At 38.2% G+C, this 20,328-nt stretch overlaps 1 protein-coding gene across 1 annotated transcript in view; it reads right to left on the bottom strand.

The window, feature by feature from the left end:
* Nucleotides 1–20,328, bottom strand: part of THEGL (theg spermatid protein like) — a 113,128-nt gene that overhangs the window by 92,463 nt on the left and 337 nt on the right. The window contains exon 2 of the mRNA XM_037831426.1: nt 20,212–20,324. Within this exon, the coding sequence (XP_037687354.1) occupies nt 20,212–20,324 (113 nt within the window). The remainder of the gene's footprint in view (nt 1–20,211; nt 20,325–20,328) is intronic.

The raw sequence follows: 20,328 nt of genomic DNA, 5'->3' as shown, positions 1-20,328 counted from the left end.
TTTTCTATTGCTCTACTTTTTAAGGCAGAACTGACCCAGACCTAAGAAAAAATAAGCATGTATTCTAGGGTAATGCCCCTTGTACCCGGTCATTCTGTCACTCATGAAAGTCACAGCACTTGCTCTATGGACTTGTCATATATCACCCTCAGGATCATGATTTAATTGTCTGGGTTATGACCTGGAATCTGAGACCCAAAATTTTTAAGAGATCCTCAGGTGATTCTAACATGCAAACAAGTCTGGGAACCATTGTGATACTGCTTTGCTTGAGCCATTAGCTAACAACTGATACTTGAGAACTATTCTGTTCTACTAATTGGTGAGAGAACATCAAAAAATGTGTTCCCTAAAATATAGAATGAAAGTTCATTCATTACAGAAACATGTTTCTATGGCAACATTTGATTATTAAATATACATATATAATGAAAAGGGCCCCCATTATAAAAGAAACTGAATATATTCAATGGGCCAGGCTGTTTAACCTGGCTGTGTCAGTAACCAGGTGCATTATCTGCCTTACAACTGCAAAGCACCATAATTTACATTTTGAGTGTAGGAAGGCACCTCAGATACATCAGTCCAACCCCTTCCCTTCCAATTTACAGATGAGGAAAGGGGTTAAGGGAACGTAGGTGAATGGCAGGACTGGGACAAAAACACAGGCTCTCAGTACGGCTCTTTATTACACTATGTTCATTTATCCCCACAGACTGTCAAACTGTATTTGAATAAAACTGTGCTCCATGAGCCAAAGTTTTTTCAGTCTGAGGTGCCAGAAGAAATGAATTTTTATGCTTAAGTTTCTTATGCACAACTTTTTCAGTCTAGGTTTTAATTAAGATGGGGACAATTTTGATCTGTCAGTCCACTAAAGTTTAGGGCATTTACTTCAACTTGAGTTTGGGGATTATATGTGAGTGGGATGGGCTTCAAGAATTATTTATCTTTCATGCCATTTCTCTCTTCACCTATAATGTACATAATTACCTGTTCTCAAATTTAATATTTAGGTCAATGACTTGATTATTTTTTAAAAGCCAATGCCAGATACAGTAACAGGCCAATGTGAAATAGTGCAGTTTTAACATCCAATCAGGAAGAAATTTTTTTTCCAGTAAAAGATGATATAAATTATATGGAGAAATAATATTTAAAAACATTCAGAAGTAGCCCTCATTGTTAAAAGCATTTAAGGATGGCCAGCAGGGGTGAGTGATGTGCTAGACTCCAAGGAGTTTTATCAGCTTCAAAATTAAAAACAATTTTCAAAGATAAAAGGAGTGATTAATAACACAATAAAGAATAATCAGTACTGAATTTTATAAAGGAATGATTCATGTGACTTTCCAACTGAAAATAATAGAGCTTATTTACTTTCCTAAAAAATAATGATTTTGCCTTTCACTATAAAATTCAGATCTGTCATTTATAATGTTGCCTGGATTATCTGAACTAGTGGGCTTCCTGTAAAGTGTAGTTCCAGTAAACCCAGGTGAACTGTTCTTTTTGAGCGATAAATCACTGGCAATGAGGTAGGGTAGAGGCACACCTATAGATGCCAGTTGAGTTAGTCTTTGATGGCCATGGTCCAGAGGAGCATCTGATCAGTTTCCATAGTAACCACCCCAGATACATTGTAGGTATTAGAAGTTCTGACCAGTATTCCAAAACCAAGCACATGATTGGTGAGCTTCCACTTTAGGCCTGTTGTGGTAACCTGATTGCAAGGCTGTCCGACAGGTATAAGACTGCACCAATCACCTTCAATTCCAGCATTTAATGCAACTTGTGCTTTCCTGGTTGGAGCAGGTAGATGAGAGATTTATCTTGAATTATTATAATTAGCAAAGGAGTGATATCAGTCACCTGAAACAGGGTGCTCACAGATGCCATAATCTGGTCAAAACATCCACTAAGTCATACCAGTGTCACAATCTTATCAACCTGTAGGGCTTTTTCTTCTATCTTCTTTTGGAGCACTTGGAGGCACTTGGCAAAGTCAGTGTGGTTTTGATCAGGTGTTGAAATCAGCTCACAACCCTTAATACTGTAGTACTCTCTGACTCCAGGCCTAATAGAATCAAAATCTCCATTAATGGATTCAAGCAAAAAGCTGATATTTCTTAGCTTTCTTTAATTCAGCATTTGCAGGGTCATACTCCAGTCTATATCTTCCTCCAGAGTTTCAAACAATTCAGAATTGTCCCTTTTTTGTTGTTGTTGAATCTCTGGAGAGAAGTTTTCAGTAGTTGCTTACATCACCATGTTGATGCTGTCACTCACCAATTGATTTTTGACAAGGCTGCGAAGTCCACTTAATGGGGAAAAGAATAGTCTCTTTAACAAATCTTGCTGGGAGAACTAGATATCCATAGCAAAAGGATAAAAGAGGACCCCTATATCATACCACATACAAAAATCAACTCAAAATGGATCAAAGACCTAAATACAAGAAGAACCAGAACTATAAAACTTCTAGAAGAAAATATAGGGTAGCATCTTCAGGATCTTGTGTTAGGCAATGGTTTCTTAGACTTTATACCCAAAGCACAAGCAACAAAAGAAAAAGATAGATAAATAGGAGCTTATCAAAATTAAAACTTTTGTGCATCAAAGGACTTCATGATGAAAGTGAAAATGCAGCCTATTCAATGGCAGAAAATTATTTGGAAATCACCTGTGATGGTTTTAAGTTGTATGTACCCCAGAAAAGATCACACTTGGAAAACTCATCCGTTTCTGTGATTATAAACCTATTGTAGGTGGGACCTTTTGATTAGGTTATTTAAGTTGAGGCATGCCCTAGGTGGTTTTAATCCTCTTCCTGGAGTCCTTTATAAGACATGAAATTCAGAGAGAAGCTGAGAGAGAAAAGCAGGGGAGGAGCTGAGAGAGAAAGGCACACAGAAGCAGAGAGAAACCACAGAAATGGAGAGGAAGCCACTGAAGCCAGAAGCTGGAAACAATGAACCTGGGAGAGAAGGGAGAGATGAACAGATGTTGCCATGTGTGCAACATCTGGCCATGTGTGCAAGCCTGGCCACTTGATAGAGGAGCTGAAGATTGCCAGTAGCTGCAAGAATGCCCCATTTGGACATTTTCATGGCCTCAGAACTATAAACTTATAGGCTAATAAATCTCCATTGTTCCCCATGGCATTCTTTGAAATTTACTCTCTAACTACTTCTTAGATTGGACAGTTATCATTTCTATATATGTCATATCCTACAATAAAAAAATTTGATTTAAAAAAGCCAGTCCATTTCTGGCATATTGCATTTCTGTAACTTTAGCAAACTAAAGCACCACATATCCAATAAGGGTTTAATATCCAGAATATATAAAAGAAATCCTACCACTCAACAATAAAAAAACAAACAACCCAATAAAAAAATGGTTAGAAGACTTGAATGAACATTTCTCCAAAGAGGATATACAAATGGCTAAAAATCATATGAAAAGATGCTCAACATCACTGGCTATTAGGAAAATGCAAATCCAAACCACAATGAGATATCCTTTCACATCTACTAGAATGGCCACTATTAAACAAACAAAACCACATGTGTTGGAGAGGATGTGAAGAAATAGAAATACTCATTCATTGTTGGTGGGAAGGTAAAATGGTGCATCTGCTGTGGAGGATGGTTTGGCAGCTTATCAGAAAGCTAAATACAGAATTACTATATGTTCTAGTTTGCTAATGTTGCCATAATGCAAAACACCAGAAATGGATTGGTTTTTATAAAAGGGGGTTTATTTGGTTACACAGTTACAGTCTTAAGGCCATAAAGTGTCCAAGGTAACGCATCAACAATCAGGTACCTTCACTGGAGGATGGCCAATGGTGTCCGGAAAACCTCTGTTAGCTGGGAAGGCACATGGCTGGCATCTGCTCCAAAGTTCTAGTTTCAAAATGGCTTTCTCCCAGGACATTCCTCTCTAAGCTGTAGTTCCTCAAAAATGTCATTCTTAGTTGCTCTTGGGGTGTTTGTCCTCTCTTAGCTTCTCCAGAGCAAGAGTTTGCTTTCAATGGCCATCTTCAAATGTCTCTCATCTGCAGCTACTCTCTCAGCTTTTGTGCATTCCTCAAAGTGTTCCTCTTGGCTGTGGCAAGCTTGCTCCTTCTATTTGAGCTTATACAGTGCTCCAGTAATTTAATTCAGACCCACCCTGAATGGGTGGGACAACACCTCCATGGAAATTATCCAATTAGAGTCATCACCCACAGTTGGATGCATCACATCTCCATGGAAACACTCAAAGAATTACAATCTAATCAACAATAACACATCTGCTCACACAAGATTACAACAAAGATAATGGTGTTTGGGGGGACATAATACATTCAGACCGGCACAGCATATGACCTGGTAATCCCACTACTAGATATACATCCAGAAGAACTGAAAGCAGGGATTCGAGCAGATATTTGCACACTGATATTCACAGGGGCATTATTCACAATTGTCCAAAGATGGAAGCATCCCTAGTGTCCATCAACCGATGAATGGATAAACAAAACGTGGTATATACATAGAATGGAATATTATTCAGCATTAAAAAAGAATGAAGTTCTAATACATGTGACAACATGGATGAACCTTGAAGACATCATGTTGAGTGAAATAAGCCAGATACAAAAGGACACATATTGTATGATCTCACTGATATACATGATAGAGTATAGTTAATAGAACAATTATAAAAATGTTCTTTCATGAATTACAACAAATATACCACACTAATGCAAGGTTAATAATGGGCTGGTATATAAGAACTCTGTATTTAATGTATTTTATGCATGATATTTCTATAAACCTACAAGTATGTAATAAAAAAATTAATTCAAAAAGGGAGAAAGGATAAAGAGTAGTGATAAAGAATAAAACAGACTGAAAACATATCACTCCCCAGTGCAATATGTGTGGACCTTGTTTGAGTCCTAATCCAAAAAAAAAACCAACAGTAAAAAAATACATTTTTGAGATAATTATGGAAATTTAAATATTTAGTGGGTATCAGACAGTTTCAAAGAGTAATTGTAAATTTTGTTAAGTGTAATAAAACAAATTTGTCTGATAGGACTTCCAAAAACTATGGTGAGGAGAAGGGTAGTATGCTTAGATAAAACAAGATTAGAAAAATGTTAATAACTATTGAAACTAGGTGTGGTGATGAAGTGGAGCAGGTTGTGTGGGGCCTGACTACCTGGGTTCAGATCTCAGCTCTGTTACTTACTGTGTGCAAGTCATTTAACACCTCTGTGCCTCAGTTTCCTCAACTGTAAAATGGGGACATGAATAGTATTTACTTCAAAGAGTTGTTTTAAAGATTAAATGAGATAATGTTAAACTTTTATAACACTCACTGAACATAAGCTACTGTGAGCTCAGTAACAAGTAAGTGAATCTAGAGAAGTTAAAATTTTCAGGAATGTCCATATGAATCACTTTTATGCTGAATTCAGCTATTCAGTCCAAGCCTTGGAATATAGAGGGGTCATGACAAAGTCTCTATCCTGCCCTGATGCAGCTTATCTTTCAGGTGGGAAGACAGACAATAAGCAAGTAAATAATTTCAGACAGTGATAAGTGCTATGAAGAAAATAAACCCATGGGATGTGTGTGGCTGGTGAGGCAGAAGGAAGGGGTCATCTACTTTACAGAGTACTCAGGAAAGAGCCTTTCAGAGGAAATGACACTTGAAGATGAAAGTGAAAGATAAGAAGGTACCAGATACATATGAGCCAGGGGGAGAAGGAAGATGGAAAGAGGGAGAGCATTTCTAACAAAGGAAAGAGCAAGTGTAAAGGCCCTGAGGTGGAAACAATCAAGAGGCACAGCAAGACAGTTGGGGTGTTTGGAGGGAAGTGAGGCAGAGAGAGAGCCTCAGGATTTGTGGTCAGGCCAAATCACTATAAGCCTTAGAGGTGTTTTGCTATTGTTCTAAGAGCAATGGGAAGAAAACACTGAAAGATTTTGAGCAAGATGATTAATAGCATCTCTCTCTAAAATATAATCAGAAGATTATGGCTGTATTATGCCTTCTAAATGTTTATATTTTATTCTGCAGCAGACAAAACACTTTACTCATGTTTTCTCCAGCTAACAAATGGGAAGAGCTGGCCTGTGCTCAAGTCATCTGATGGGAAAGACTGCCATCTGCTGGGAAAATGGGTGATTAAAAAGCTGTTACTCCCTGATAGTGAGTATATGGAGTCACTGGACTCCAGCTGCATGTAGAGGTAAATCATTTTGTAACATGATAGGGATGAAATATCAAAGTATAACAATTCTCCACCTTGCCATTTCCCTTGCCTTTTAAGAACTCCGTGTTTGAGCTGCTCAGCCTCTAGTCCCTTGGTTGTACCAAATGAGGTACAACTGACCTACAAAGAAAAGGCAAGGAGCATCCTCAAAGGAAAACAGATCTGGGGGGAATGGGAGGAGAGGGTAAGAGAGAGGCAATCTGGGGCTTGAGAGAAATAGGTAGGGAATTTGGAGGGGGATAGCTGTTAGTATGACAGGGACTTGGAAAGAGAATTGCCTCAAGAACATTTTAGCAGGTATTACTCTGTGTTGGATGATTTAATTTCCTTTAAGATACTTCAATAAGACCTACATTACTTTTCAAGGCTTTTGAAGTCAATCTGTGCTTCTTTTAGGTACACTATTTGTGCTGGTTTGAATGTATTATGTCCCCCCAAAAAAGCCATATTCTTTGATGCAATCTTGAGGGGCAGACATATTAGTGGGGATTAAGTTGGAATGTTTGGATTAGGTTGTTTGCATGGAAATGCACCCCACACAACCGTAGGTGATAATTCTGATGAGATAATTTCCATGGAGGCGTGGCCCACCCATTCAGGGTGGGCCTTGATCAGTGGAGCTATGTAAATGAGCGGACAAACAGAAGGAAATCAGTGCAGCTGTGAGTGACATTTTGAAGAGGAGCTACAGCCAAGAGGGACACTTTGAAGAAAGCACAGGAGCTGCAGATGAGAGACATTTTGAAGATGGCCTTTGAAAGCAGACTCTTGCTCTGGAGAAGCTAAGAGAGGACAAATACCCCAAATGCAACTAAGAGTGACATTTTTGCGGAACTGCAGCCTAGCAAGGAACGTCCTGGGGGAAAGCCATTTTGAAACCAGAACTTGGAGCAGATGCCAGCTACGTGCCTTCCCAGCTAACAGAGGTTTTCCAGAGCCATTGGCCATCTTCCAGCGAAGGTACCTGAGTTTTGATGCATTACCTTGGACATTTTATGGCCTTAAGACTGTAACTGTGCAACCAAATAAACCCCCTTTATAAAAGCCAGTCCATTTCTGGTGTTTTGCATTCTGGCAGCATTAGCAAACTAGAACATTATTGTTTTAAAGACTGGCCCTAAAGCAGTCCAATTATATTTGGGTATAGCCATATTCATGAACATGAGGACATTCTGATATGCTATGATAAGTTAGAGGATCTGTTACTATTGTTCACTGTTCCTTGCTCCTCTCCCAGGTGCAGCTCCCTAGCCTGTGCTCCCCACCACCTTAGCTCAGGGCCATTTGGAAAAGAGAGAGAGTGGGAAAGGAATTTGCTTGTGGTGGAAGGCAGAAGGAAAAGGGCAAGCCTTTCATTTCATTAAAAATATCACATCCCCAAGCTAACTATTAAGTCGAAGGGGTAGACTGTCTCTTCTCAAACCCCAGAGTCTGCACTTTTGTGACATTTTTCTCTAATTTCGAATCTATTTTTCATGTTCATTTTAACCTGATTTCATCTGGGTGAAGATGGCATTAGCAACTGGGTACCCATTTGAGAAAATATAAAGTTGGATTTATAACTCACACCATATACTAGGATAAATGCCAATGGATCAAGATTTAAATGTGGGTTTTTTTAACGAAAGAAACAATGACAAAAGGGAGGTGAATTCCTTCAAAACCTTGAAGACCTTTCTAATTATGAATCAATATAGAGGCCATAAAAGAAATAATTGATAATTTTATCCTAAAAAATATTTTTATGGCAAAACAAAAACAAAAATAAACATAAGCAAAGACAATGAGACCACCCACAAACTGAAAAAATATTTCTAACACATATCCTATTCTTACCTATAAGAAAATGCCTATCGAGCCAAAACAAAAATAGGCAATGGACATGAAAAGACAGGTCAAAAAGATGCTTAATATTAGTCATAATAAGATAAATGCAAGCTAAGTTTAATTGATATTTTTCATCTATCAGATCTGCAAAAATTCAAAAGTTTGACCATACACTACAAGGGGAAACAAGACACTTCCACTTCTGGAAGGGATACAGAATAAAATAACTCCTATGGAGGGCAGTTTTGCTAAATCAAAATTACAAGTGTATTTACCCTCCAGCAATCCCATTTCTGGGAATTTATTCTATAGATATACCTGCATGTGTACCAAATGATACATATACAGGTTTGTCCATTAGGCATTGTTTGTAATAGCAATATTCTGGAAATAACCAAGCTGTGGTTAAATAATTAGTGGTACATATATGCAATGGAAAGTGATGCATCTGTTTTAAAACAGAATGAGGTGGGGGGAGGATCAAGATGGCAGTATAGGGGGTGTGGAATGGAGTTAGTCCTGTGGAACAACTAATAAATAACAAGAACAACTAGTAAATAATCTGGAACAACTACTGGGGGACAACCGTGACTGTCCACATATCGTACAGCAATCTGGATTGGGTAGAATGGCTGAGATTCACAGCATAAAATCTGTAAGTGAAAACTGTGGAAACATGCCAGGAGCCCCTTACCCTCACAGCAGGCTGAGCTGCAAAGACCTTGCTGTGGGAGAAAGCAGCATTCCCGCAGCAAGTGAATATAGTTCAGAATAGCTCCAACTGGGGTTTTAATTAATAAATGTGGACTGCTGAATACAAGCTAAAAACATAGACAAACCCCTAACAAGCAGGAAAGTACCCTGAGGTCACTCCCAGAGGAGAGGAGGTGGGGCTGATGGAAAAAAAATTAATTAAAAAAAATACAGAGGCTTTTAGAGATGACTGACCTTAAAGAGCCATAAAATGCCTGTGCCTGGGAAAGGGAGCCTAGAAAACTGGGTGTTCTTTCTGACAAATGGGCAAAACTGCGGGGGCAGGGACTGCCTCTAAAAGGAACTTTCTTTCCATTTTTCTCTCTCTCAACCTAAGTGGCTCAGTGGAGAGAGCCTCAGCCATTTTCAGTTCACAGTGCTCTGACCCAGACAGAGGTGGAGTTAACAGAGTCAGAGAGACAAAGGAGTAATTCAAATGCAAAAGATAGCTCCCTATGGGGTTATCTTCCCTAACAGGAAGGAGGTGGGTCCCAGGTCTAGTGCCAGCCTTCCCTTCAGAACTCAGACCCCAGGGCCTGAGGGTAAACAGCCAAAACAGAAACAACCTAAGCTGAGAACTAAAGGGGCCACACCTCCCCACATCAGTCAGGAGTGATAGGCTGACAGGTGTTACCTGCTGGGCAGGTTAGGAAAAGCACAGTGGCTAGAAGCCTCACAGGAAAGTCTGTCAATCTTCTAAGACACACCCTTAGGGAAACTTGACACTGAATATAACCCCATTCTGAGACCTGAACCTGTTCTGGTCTGGGAAAATCTGATTGGGGTAACCAAGGAAACCAGATGCCTAGACAACAGAAACTACAAATTACAGTAGGAAAAATGAAGACATGGACCAGTCAAAGGAACAAACTTACACCTCAATTAAGATACAGTTGAGAAATTGCTTTACTTTAATGAAACAATTAATTAAAGATTTTCAAAGAAATATGCTAAATCAATTCAAAAACCAAATCAAGTTCAGGGAAAATATGACAAAAGAGATGAAGTATATAAAGAAAACACAGCGCGAACATGAGGTAGAAATCAAAAGTGTGAAAAAACAACTGGTAGAATCTATGGAAATGAAAGGCACAACACGAGATGAAAAACACAATGGAGACATGCAACAGCAGATTTCAAGAGGCAGAAGAAAACACTCAGGAACTGGAGAACAAGTCATCTGAAATCCTATACACAAAAGAACAGATAGGGAAAAGAATGGAAAAATATGAAAAATGTCTCAGGGAATTGAATGACAACATGAAGTGCATGAATGTACATGTCACGGATGTCCCAGAAGGAGAAGAGAAGGGAAAAGGAGCAGAAGCAATAATAGAGGAAATAATCAATGAAAATTTCCCATCTCTTAAGAAAGACAAAAAATTACAGATCCAAAAAGTGCAGTGTACCACAAACAGAATAGATCTGAATAGACCTAGGCCAAGACACTTAATATTCAGATTATCAAACATCAAAGATAAAGAGAGAATTCTGAAAGCAGCAAGAGAAAAGCAATCCATCACATACAAAGGAAGCTTGATAAGACTATGGGCAGATTTTTCAGTAGAAACCATGGAGGCAAGAAGGAAGAGGTGTAATATATTTAATATACTGAAAGAGAAAAACTGCCAACCAAGAATCCTATATCTGGCAGTACTGTCCTTCAAATATGAGGGAGAGTTTATAATATTCTCTGACAAACAGACAATGAGAGAGTTTGTGAACAAGATACCTGCTCTACAGGAAATACTAAAGGGAGCACTACAGACAGATAGGAAAAGACAGGAGTGCAAGGCTTGGAACACAATTTTGGGTGATGGTAGCACAAAAATGTAAGTACACTGAACAAAGATGACTGTGAGTATGGTTGAAAGAGGAAGGTTAGGAGCACATGACACCTCAGAAGGAAAGAGGAAAGATAAAGACTGGTACTGTAAAACTGAGTGAAACCTAGAGTACTCAACAATTGTGATAAAATGTACAAATATGTTTCTACATGTGGGAGAACAAACGAATGTCAACCTTGCACGGTGTTAAAAATGGGGTCGTATTGGGGAAAAAAAATACAATCAATGCAAACTAGAGACTATAGTTAATAGAAACATTGTATTATGCTTCCTTTAATGTAACAAAGGCAATATACCAAAGCTAAATGCCTATAAAAGGGGGACATAAGGGAACGATATGGGACTCTCAGCATTGGTGATGTTGTCTGACTTTTATGGTACTTTAGTTTAATTCTATCTTTCCTTTTGCTGCTTTTTAGCTGTCTTTTTTCTTTTTCTTTTGTCTACCTTCTTTGACTCTTCCTCCTTATTTGTGGAAGAAATGGAGATGTCCTTATATAGATAGAGGTGATGGTGGTGAATGCATAAGTACATGATTATACAGGGAACCATCGATTATTTACTTAGAACAGAAAGTATGGTGGGTGAACAAAACAGTCTTAAAAAAATGGGTTGATAAAGAAACTGTGAGGGTACTATATTGAGTGAAATAAGTCAGACACATAAGGACAAATATTGTATGGTCTCAATGATATGAGAACTCATAGACATGTAAACCCATAGACATGAAATATAAGTTACCAGATATAGAACGAGGCTAAAGAATGGGGAGTGGCTGCTTATTATGAGTGAAGTGTTTAATTACATTGAACTTAAGTGTTTGGAAATGGACAGAGGTGACAGTAGCATATTATTGTGAGAATAACAGTGCTGAAGGGTGTGTGAATGTGGTGGAAAGGGGAAGCTTAGAGTCATGTATGTCACCAGAAGGAAAGTTGGAGGTTAAAATATGAAATGTATAAAACAGTGAATCTTGTGGTGGACAATGTCCATGATTAACTGTACAAATATTAGAAATCTTTTTCATGAACTAGAACAAATGTATGACACTATAACTAGAAGTTAATATTAGACAGGTATATAGGGAAAAAATATACCTATTGCAAACTATGTGCTACAGTTAGTATTATTTTAACATTCTTTCATCAATAGTAACAAATGCACTATACCAATACTATGAGTCAACAATGGAGGGAGGGTGATTAGCGGTATGGGGGGGATTTGAGTTTTCTTTTTTGTTTTTATTTCTTTTCTGGAGCAATGAAAATGTTCTAAAAATTGAAAAAAAAGTTAATTGCGGTGATGGATGCACAGCTGTATGATGGTACCATGGGCAATTGATTGTGCACTTTGGATGATTGTATGGTATGTGAATAATCTCAATAAAATTTAATTTTAAAAAAATGACATTGTACAACACAAACAGTGCACTCTATTGTAAACAATGGACTATAAATAATGGTACAATTATAAAAATGCTCTTTCATGAATTGTAACAGATATGCCACACTAATACAAGGTGTTAATAATTGGGTGGTATATGGGAACTCTGTATCTTACACATAATTTTTCTGTAAACCTACAACTTATCTAATTAAAAAAATATTTATTGCTAAAAAAAAATAATGAGGCACTCAAAACTGAAAACAATGCAAAGGACCATCAATGGGAGAATGGACATTTGGATTGTTTTCAGTTTTGAGCTCTGATAAATAAAGCTGTTGTGAACATTCTTGTACAAGTTTTTTTTGTGTGTTGTGAACATTCTTGTACAAGTTTTTTTTTGTGTGTGGGCATATGTTTTCATTTCTCCAGAGTATACACCTAAGAATAGAATTGATGGGCCATCAGATATATATATTTTGAATTTTAGTAGATACTACCAACAGGTTTCCAAAGCCTATTTGGCTGGACCAGTTTGGATGCATACCAAAAGTGTACGAGAATTCCAGTTGCTCCATAGCCTTGCCAACATTTGATATCATCAGTCACTTTCATTTTAGCCATTCTAGTACACATGTAGTAGTCCTTCACTGTGTTTTACATTTGCAATTCCTGTTGACTAAAAATAAATTGAGCCACATTTTATGTTTATTGGTCATTTGGATATCTTCTTTTGTGACCTGTTTATTCACGTCTTGTGCCCACTTTTAAATTGGGTTCTTTGTCTTTTTCTTATTGATTTGTAACAATATGTTATGTATTTTTTTTTTTTTTTGGATATAAGACCTTTGCCAGATATATGTATCATGAATATTTTCTCCCAATCTGTGGCCTGCCTTTTCATTTTTAAAAAAGGTGATTAGTAGTTTTAAATTTTAGTGAAGTCTAATTTATCTTTCATTTTTTTAAATTTTATGATTTGTGCAGTTGGAGTCAAGCTCCATTGTTTTCAGTTTGGATATCCAGTTGATCTAGAGGCATTTATTTTAAAGAACTTCCCTTCCCCACTGATTTATTTAGTGCCTTGCTGAAAATCAAATGATCAGTGTGGCTTTATGGTAGGTCTTGAAATCAGGTAACACGAGTCCTCCCACTTTGTTCTTCAGGATGTCTTGGCTATTCTGTATTATAGGTCCTTTCCATTCTTGTATACATTTTATAAACAGCTTATCAATTTCTGCAAAAAAATACCACTCTGATTTTATTAAAGAGTGCATTGAATCTGTGCATCAACTTATAGAGAACGGGCATCTTAATAATATGGAGTCTTCCTGTCCATGAACATGACATAAATTTCCATTTATTTAGGATTTTTTACATTTTTCTCAGCCAATGTTTTGCAGTTCTCTGTATAGATGTCTCGCACATCTTTTGTTAAATGTATTCCTAGGTATTTAATGTTTTTGGATTCTATTGCATATGGAGAGGATTTTTACATTTCAGTTTCCACTTGGTTGATGCTATTATAATGGTAAATAATTTTTTATACTGATCTTGCATTTTTTACTTAAATTCACTTATTAGTTAATTCACTTATTAGTTCTAGCAGTGGATTTGTCAACTCCCTTGAATTTTCTAGGTATACAATAAAGTTACCTATGAATAAAGAGTTCTGCCTCTTTGAAACAAAAATTAAAAAAAAAAAAAGAATGAGGACTTTGGCTTTTCTATGTACACAATAAAGTTACCTATGAATAAAGAGTTCTGCCTCTTTGAAAAAAATTTAAAAAAAAAGAATGAGCAAACTCTCTACATACTAATATGGGAAGATATATGGTTGAGTGAAAAAAACAGTGAGCAACAATATAGAATCTTTGAGGTAAGAGGGGGGAAATATAGAAGCACAATTATACAGTATTTTCTTATATTTGTATAAAGATACACAAGAAACTAATAAAAGTGATTATCTGTAAAAAGTGGGGGAAATGTTGGAAGGAATGGGGTGGGAGTGAGACATTTCCTTATGTGTTTTTTATATTGTTTGGCATTTGAACCATGTTAATGTCTTACATATTTTCCCAAAGTTTTTAATTAAAAAAAATTTCATTCAGTGTGATTTTTCACCATACAGTCATACTTGCCTGAGATCCTGTTTCTTTTAAGCCATTCCCTAATCCCTTATAAATACAGATCAAATACTCTGGGTTATATATACTTGAGATGAAATATTAAATGCCTATTTTAGGTAAATACCTTTTGATGAGTACTTTGGGTTTGTTTCCTTAGTTTTTCTTCCATTTTGAAATATAGAGCCTATTACGGCCATTTAACTCAGAAAAACAAAGTGATGGCCCTGTAAGATACTCCTGTCCACTCTTTGTATGCTAACATGTATGGTTATAGGTGTGTTCAGCTTCCCCAAACACACTGACAATCCTTTAATAATGGGATCCATGTTTTATTCATCTACAGCTCAGTGACTACCCCTGGAACATAGTACTGCTCATAAAGGTTAACGATGACAGTGATTTTCATTAAGATGATAATTTAGTAAGGTGACAGAATGATGGTACCTATTCCATAGTAGAAATGTTAAAAATTTGAACATAGCCAAATTGCAATGTCTTAGTTATCTTTATACCACTATAAGACACAGAAGAGTGCCTTGGTAGATGCTCAATAAGTTCTTGTTAGATGAAAGAATCTTCTTGTTAGATGAAAGAATCTTCATTGGGTAAGCAGGGGTATGGTGGTATGCTAACTAAATATTACTTAATGTTTACACTATTTTATACAAATGTCATATAAATATACTTTGTGCTTATTGAACTTTACCAAAGGAAGACACTGGAAATAACAAGGAAAATCTAGAAGACAAATTGAGAATATAGGAAGCTTCAGCATAGTGTTTTCTAAAGCAGAGACTGAAAACTGTTTAGAGTCTCAGTATGAAGCTACTTCAGAGGAGCTAATTTAGGCAGCATCAACAGGGAAGGCGACACTTGGGAAGAGATCCGAATGATAAGAATTAGCCAAGAGAAGATCCTGGGAAAACAAACATCCCAGGGAAAGGAAACTATAAATGCAGAGTCTGAAGCATGTGGAAGCATGTGGAAGGACTGACCATTTAGAGGAACAGAAAGGAAGCCAATGTGGCTGGAGAAGGAACAGGAGGGAGAGTAATAGGGGATAAAGTCAGAGAGGTAAAAGTGGGAAAAATCATGTGGAGCTCTGACAACCCCTACAGAAAGTGTGAGTTTATTCTAAGAGCAATAGGAAAGCAGTGGAAGGACTATATAGTAAGGGAAAGACACGATCTGATTTGGTTTTTTAAATAACCACTCTGGCTGCTGTAACAAAGGGATTGTAAAAGGCAAGAGTGGAAGCAGGGAGACTTCTCAGGAAGCTATTGCAGAAATAGCAGGTGAGAAATGATAATTTAGGGGAGAGTATCAGCAGTATAAATGAATGAATTCAGGAAATGTTCTGGAGATAAAACTATCAGAACCTGCATTGGATGCATTGGATTTGAGGGTGAGGAAAGAGGAATCAGGGAGGAATTGTAGGGTTTTTTGGCTTGACAACTGAAGCTATTTGCTGAGATGGGAAAGACTAAAGGAGGAACAAGATTGGGAAGAAAGTCAAGACTTCTGTTTTGAATTAATTAAATTTGAGATGCCTATTATATATCCAAATAGAGATGTTTAGTAGGCAATTGACTATTTTAGTGTGGGATTCAGGAGAAAGAGAGTAGAGTTGGAAGATATAAATTTGGGAGGCAGCAGCATAGAGATGCTATTTAAAGCCATGATTGCAGATATAACCACCTAGGGAAAAAGTGTGGATAAAGAGGAAAGGGTCACAATAGAGCCCTTTAAAGTACAGGAATATGGGGAGGGCTGATTTGCTGAAGCAAAAAGGTAGGAGATAAATTAGGAGATTATGGTGTCACAGAGGCCAAAAGCATGAAGTATTTGTTTCAAAAAGTAGAGAGTGGTCAATTGTGTTGAATGCTGCCAAGATGTCAAATAAGAGAATAATACTAGCTGCTAGTAATATTAGCCAATATCTACTGAGTACTTGCCAAGTACCATAATCAGTTCCAAGTGTTTGCACACATTAACTCATTTAATCTTCTTAACAACCCTAAGGATAGAGAAAGGAGCCACTGGATTTGGTAACATGGAGGCTGAATGAAAAGAACCTTCACTTAACAATAATTATTAAGCTCTGACTTGTGCCAGGTACTGCTTCAGGCACTGAGGATGAAACAGTGAAGAAGATAAAGGCCCTGCCCTTATGAGAGCTTACGTTAGCGTAGACAAGCAAACAAACAGATCCACTCAGATAAATATTTTAAAAGAAAATAAGCAGGCCAGAGTATAATTTTTGACAGAATAATCTGGAACAGATCTATGAGGAGGTGCCAAATACTTGAGGGAATAGTGTCCCTGGAAGAGGAAACAGCAAGTGTAATGATCCTGAGGTGGGAGCAAGAAGATCCTTGTGGCTGAAGAGCAGAGGGTAGGGGGCAGGGGAGGGTGTTGGAGAGTAGTTGGGCATGAGGTCGGGAGTGGGCAGGGGCCAGATCATACACGGTCTTTTAGTCCTGGGTAAGGACTTTAGATTATATACTAAGTGATAAGAAAACCCCCTTTGGAGGGTTGGGAGGAGGAGAGCAATATATAATTTATATTGTACAGTATCCCTATGACCTTTATATGAACAAGGAGTTGGGGGGGAGGTGGAGATGGGAAAAGTGTCAGAGAGCCCAGTTGGAGGCTATCGCAATGGACAAGGCAAAAGGTAATAGTGGCTTAGGAAGATGATGTTTTAGATATTAATAGTCATAGCTAGGATATATTTTGAACAGAGGATTTGCTAATGGTTTGAAGGCAGAGTATGAGAGAAAAACAGATGTCAAGATGATTCAAAAGTTTATGACCTGAGCACCTGGATGAATGGTGGTACTATTTGCTGAGATGGGAAACAATGAGGGAGGAACAAGTTTTGAGTGCAGAATTAACAGTTAAGTTGTGGACACTTAAACTTGACATGCCTACTGATACTCAACTAGGGATGTTAAATGGATAATTGGTTATAAAACTCTGTGATTCAGGGGAGAAGTTGAAGCTAGAGATAATTCGGGAAGTTACCAGCATATAATTAAAGTCATGGAACTGATGACATCACCCAAGGAACAAGGAAAGTTCTAGAAGAATCTGAGAGAACTGTGCTTTCAGTCACCGACCTAGAGACTGTAAAGAGGAGGGATCTGACAAGAGATAATGAGTTAGGAACAATCAGTGAGGTAGGATGACAATGGAGGGAGTGGTATACCAGAAGTCAAGTAAGAAAGAGGGAATGAATCTATTAAATGAGTAAGATGAGGACTAAATGTTAACCTGAATTCAGAAAGGCAGAGGTCATTATGACCTCAACAAGAGCAACTTCAGCTAAGTGAAGCAGTTGAAAGCTTAACTTAAATGGATTCTCAAGAGAATGAGAAGAGAGGAAGTGGAGAAAATGACTTATGAACAACTATTTTGAGGAATTTTTCTGTAAAAAAGGGCAGAGAAATAAGAGTGGTACCTATAGGGGTATAATATGGGGTTGAGGAAGGGTTTTTTGTTTTGTTTTTGCTACTTTTTATGATAGGCGCCATTGCTGCATGTTCGTATGCTGATGAGAATGATCCAGTAGAGGGGAATATCATGATGCAGGAGAAAGGCAGGCTAATTTTATGTGCAAACAGCTTGAAGTTAGATGGGATGGTATCCAACATAAGGTTGAGGAAATAGCCTTTAATAACTGCAAGTACATGGCATGCATTCATTAGCAGGAGAAAAGGTAGATTGTATGGGTACAGATGATGCAATTTGGAGTATTCAATGGTGGAAAGATAAGATCTTTTGTGATTTATATTCTCTGTGAAAAAAAAGCAAAGTCCTCAGCTAAGAGTGAGAAAGTTGGAAATGATGTAGGAGATTTGAGGAAAGGGAACACTAACCATGTTTTTTGCACTTGAAAATGAACCAGTTGGGGAATGTAGGATATTGTCAAGCAGTTCTGGAAGCCCACTTGAAATTCAAGATCATAAATGTAAAGATCAGTCAATCTAGCTCTTTGCTTTTCTCTTATCATTATGTTTTTCAACTGCAAGCAAGAGTTGGATTTTACCAGGCAAGAATGACAGAGGGAGAAAAAGGTAAGGGAATTAAGGATATTTACAAGGAAGTGATTCCACTCATGGGCCATGGAATATAAAGTGAGTAAGGAGAGACAGAAGGAAACCGGCAGTGATATATAATGAAAGGTAGTAGGATCAATGGATTGGAGGTCCTTTGAGGTTAAAGAACTGAGGAGGTGGGTACAAGGAGGAATGAGCTAGAAAGATAGATGATAAAAGATCAGAATGCTTGTAAAAAATATTTTGGAAATGGTACAGCAATTGACATTATCAAGGGCTAGGGTAGTGGGTGCCAAAGGTGAGGTGAAAGATAAGATCAATTGAAGTGTGGATGTCATAGAACTGAGTAGTCAGATGGTTCATCCATATGGATACTGAAATCATGCATGATGACAGGGCTGGAGATGGAGAGAAAGGCATTCAGCCAGAGCAGTTTTGGTGAAATGGAAGAGAATAAAGCTGAGCCAGGGGAGTTAAGAAAAGAGAGGTGGGGAAATGGAGTCAGAACTTTGACAAGTGTTGCAGTGAAGAACAGAGAAACGGCAGTGACGGTCAGGAAGGAGAGATCTTAAGAAGACACAGGGTCAAGGGTTATTTTAAAATGGACGATTTTAGAGCTCATGGGATTGATTCATTAGGAAAAAAATTGGTGCTGTAGGAGAGAGAGGGGATTACTGTAGAAACAAAGTTCTTCAGGAGACAAGAATGGAATCTAAAGCACAGGTGGAGGATTTTGCTTTTAGGGAAAGAGGCACAATTCTTCCTTGAAATATGAGAAAAGGCAGTATCTGTGGGGATAGTTGCAGGTAAGGCAATAAAAGGGTAAAATAAAAGGATAAGGGAGTTTGTGACTGCTTGCTTGTATTTTCTCATAGAGTATGAGGCAAAGTCTTCAGTGGGAGGTTGGAGAGTAAATAAGGCATTTAGTCATCATCTCAGAGATTGGGAAAATTAACTTACTAGGGGAATAATGTGGGCTTGCTAGGTAGTGTCCAGTGTCCAGTTAAGATTCACAGTCATGAAACTGAAATAAATCCAGTCAGCATGATTGTATAATTTTGTACAGCAAGAGTTAGTTGCTCATGAGTAGGCAGAGAGTAGATGGATGATTGGGTTTAACCAAGGTTGGAATTTCCCAGAAGTATGTTGAACAGCAGAAGAAGCAATGGAGGGATGTTGTAAGTGAGCAACTGAAATCATAGACCATGTAATGGAGGTCGGATAAGGGGGAGTCCATGAGAATATGAAATAAAAAGTGATCAGCCAAGGGCCCAGTGTGGACCAAAATTTGTTTTGAGTGAGGTCATAAGTGAGGGGCCATAAGTGATCAGGTGTGGGCAGAGACATTTAACATCAGCCCTGTTATCTTGTGAACTTAGTGAGCCCTTAGTAGTAGTGTACCTTTTGAATACTTGCTCAATGAATGTTTTGTTTCTACAGTTTTATTGAATTCTAGGTGCCAAACACTGACAAAAACGTCCTCCCTCTTAGTGGGGGAGAAAATCACAAAATCGTAAGTGCTGTACTGGAGGTAATGTTCCAAGGGGCAACATTCTGCAAGCAAGGAGAATGTTAACTAACTGCAGAGGAGAGTTAAGAAGGACTTCAAAAAGAAGTGGCAATGGGTTATCAAGGGCAGGTTAGGGGTTATCAAGGGCAGGTTAGGGGTTATCAAGGGCAGGTTAGGTGGAGAGAAGAGGGAGGGACTGAAGGGATTCCGTTTCTCGCATTACCAGGATCTCAATTTCCCATCAGAATCCTTTAAGGTCCAAAGAGAGGCGACTGCAAGTAGCAGGTAAATGACACAGGAGTTATCTTTCTTTAAAACAAAGCGAGCTCTTCCATACAAATTTGCGCCTTCACTATTAGCGCCCCAGTTCTAGACTGGAGGGGGGGTGGTTTGCTCAGTGCCTCCGAGGGGCCTCAACACCTACCGCGCGGGAAAGACAGCAGGATCCGTGGCAGGGACGGGGACACCAGGGAAGGGGAGATCATCGCGGCGCAAGGATGAAACTCGGCGCCGCGGGACCGGCGGTGCGGGCTGGGCCTGC

This window comes from Choloepus didactylus, chromosome 3 (assembly GCF_015220235.1).
Source record: "Choloepus didactylus isolate mChoDid1 chromosome 3, mChoDid1.pri, whole genome shotgun sequence".
Lineage (NCBI taxonomy): Eukaryota > Metazoa > Chordata > Mammalia > Pilosa > Megalonychidae > Choloepus > Choloepus didactylus.
The sequence above is the reverse complement of the archived record's forward strand: the minus strand, read 5'-3'. Positions and strand labels throughout refer to the sequence as shown.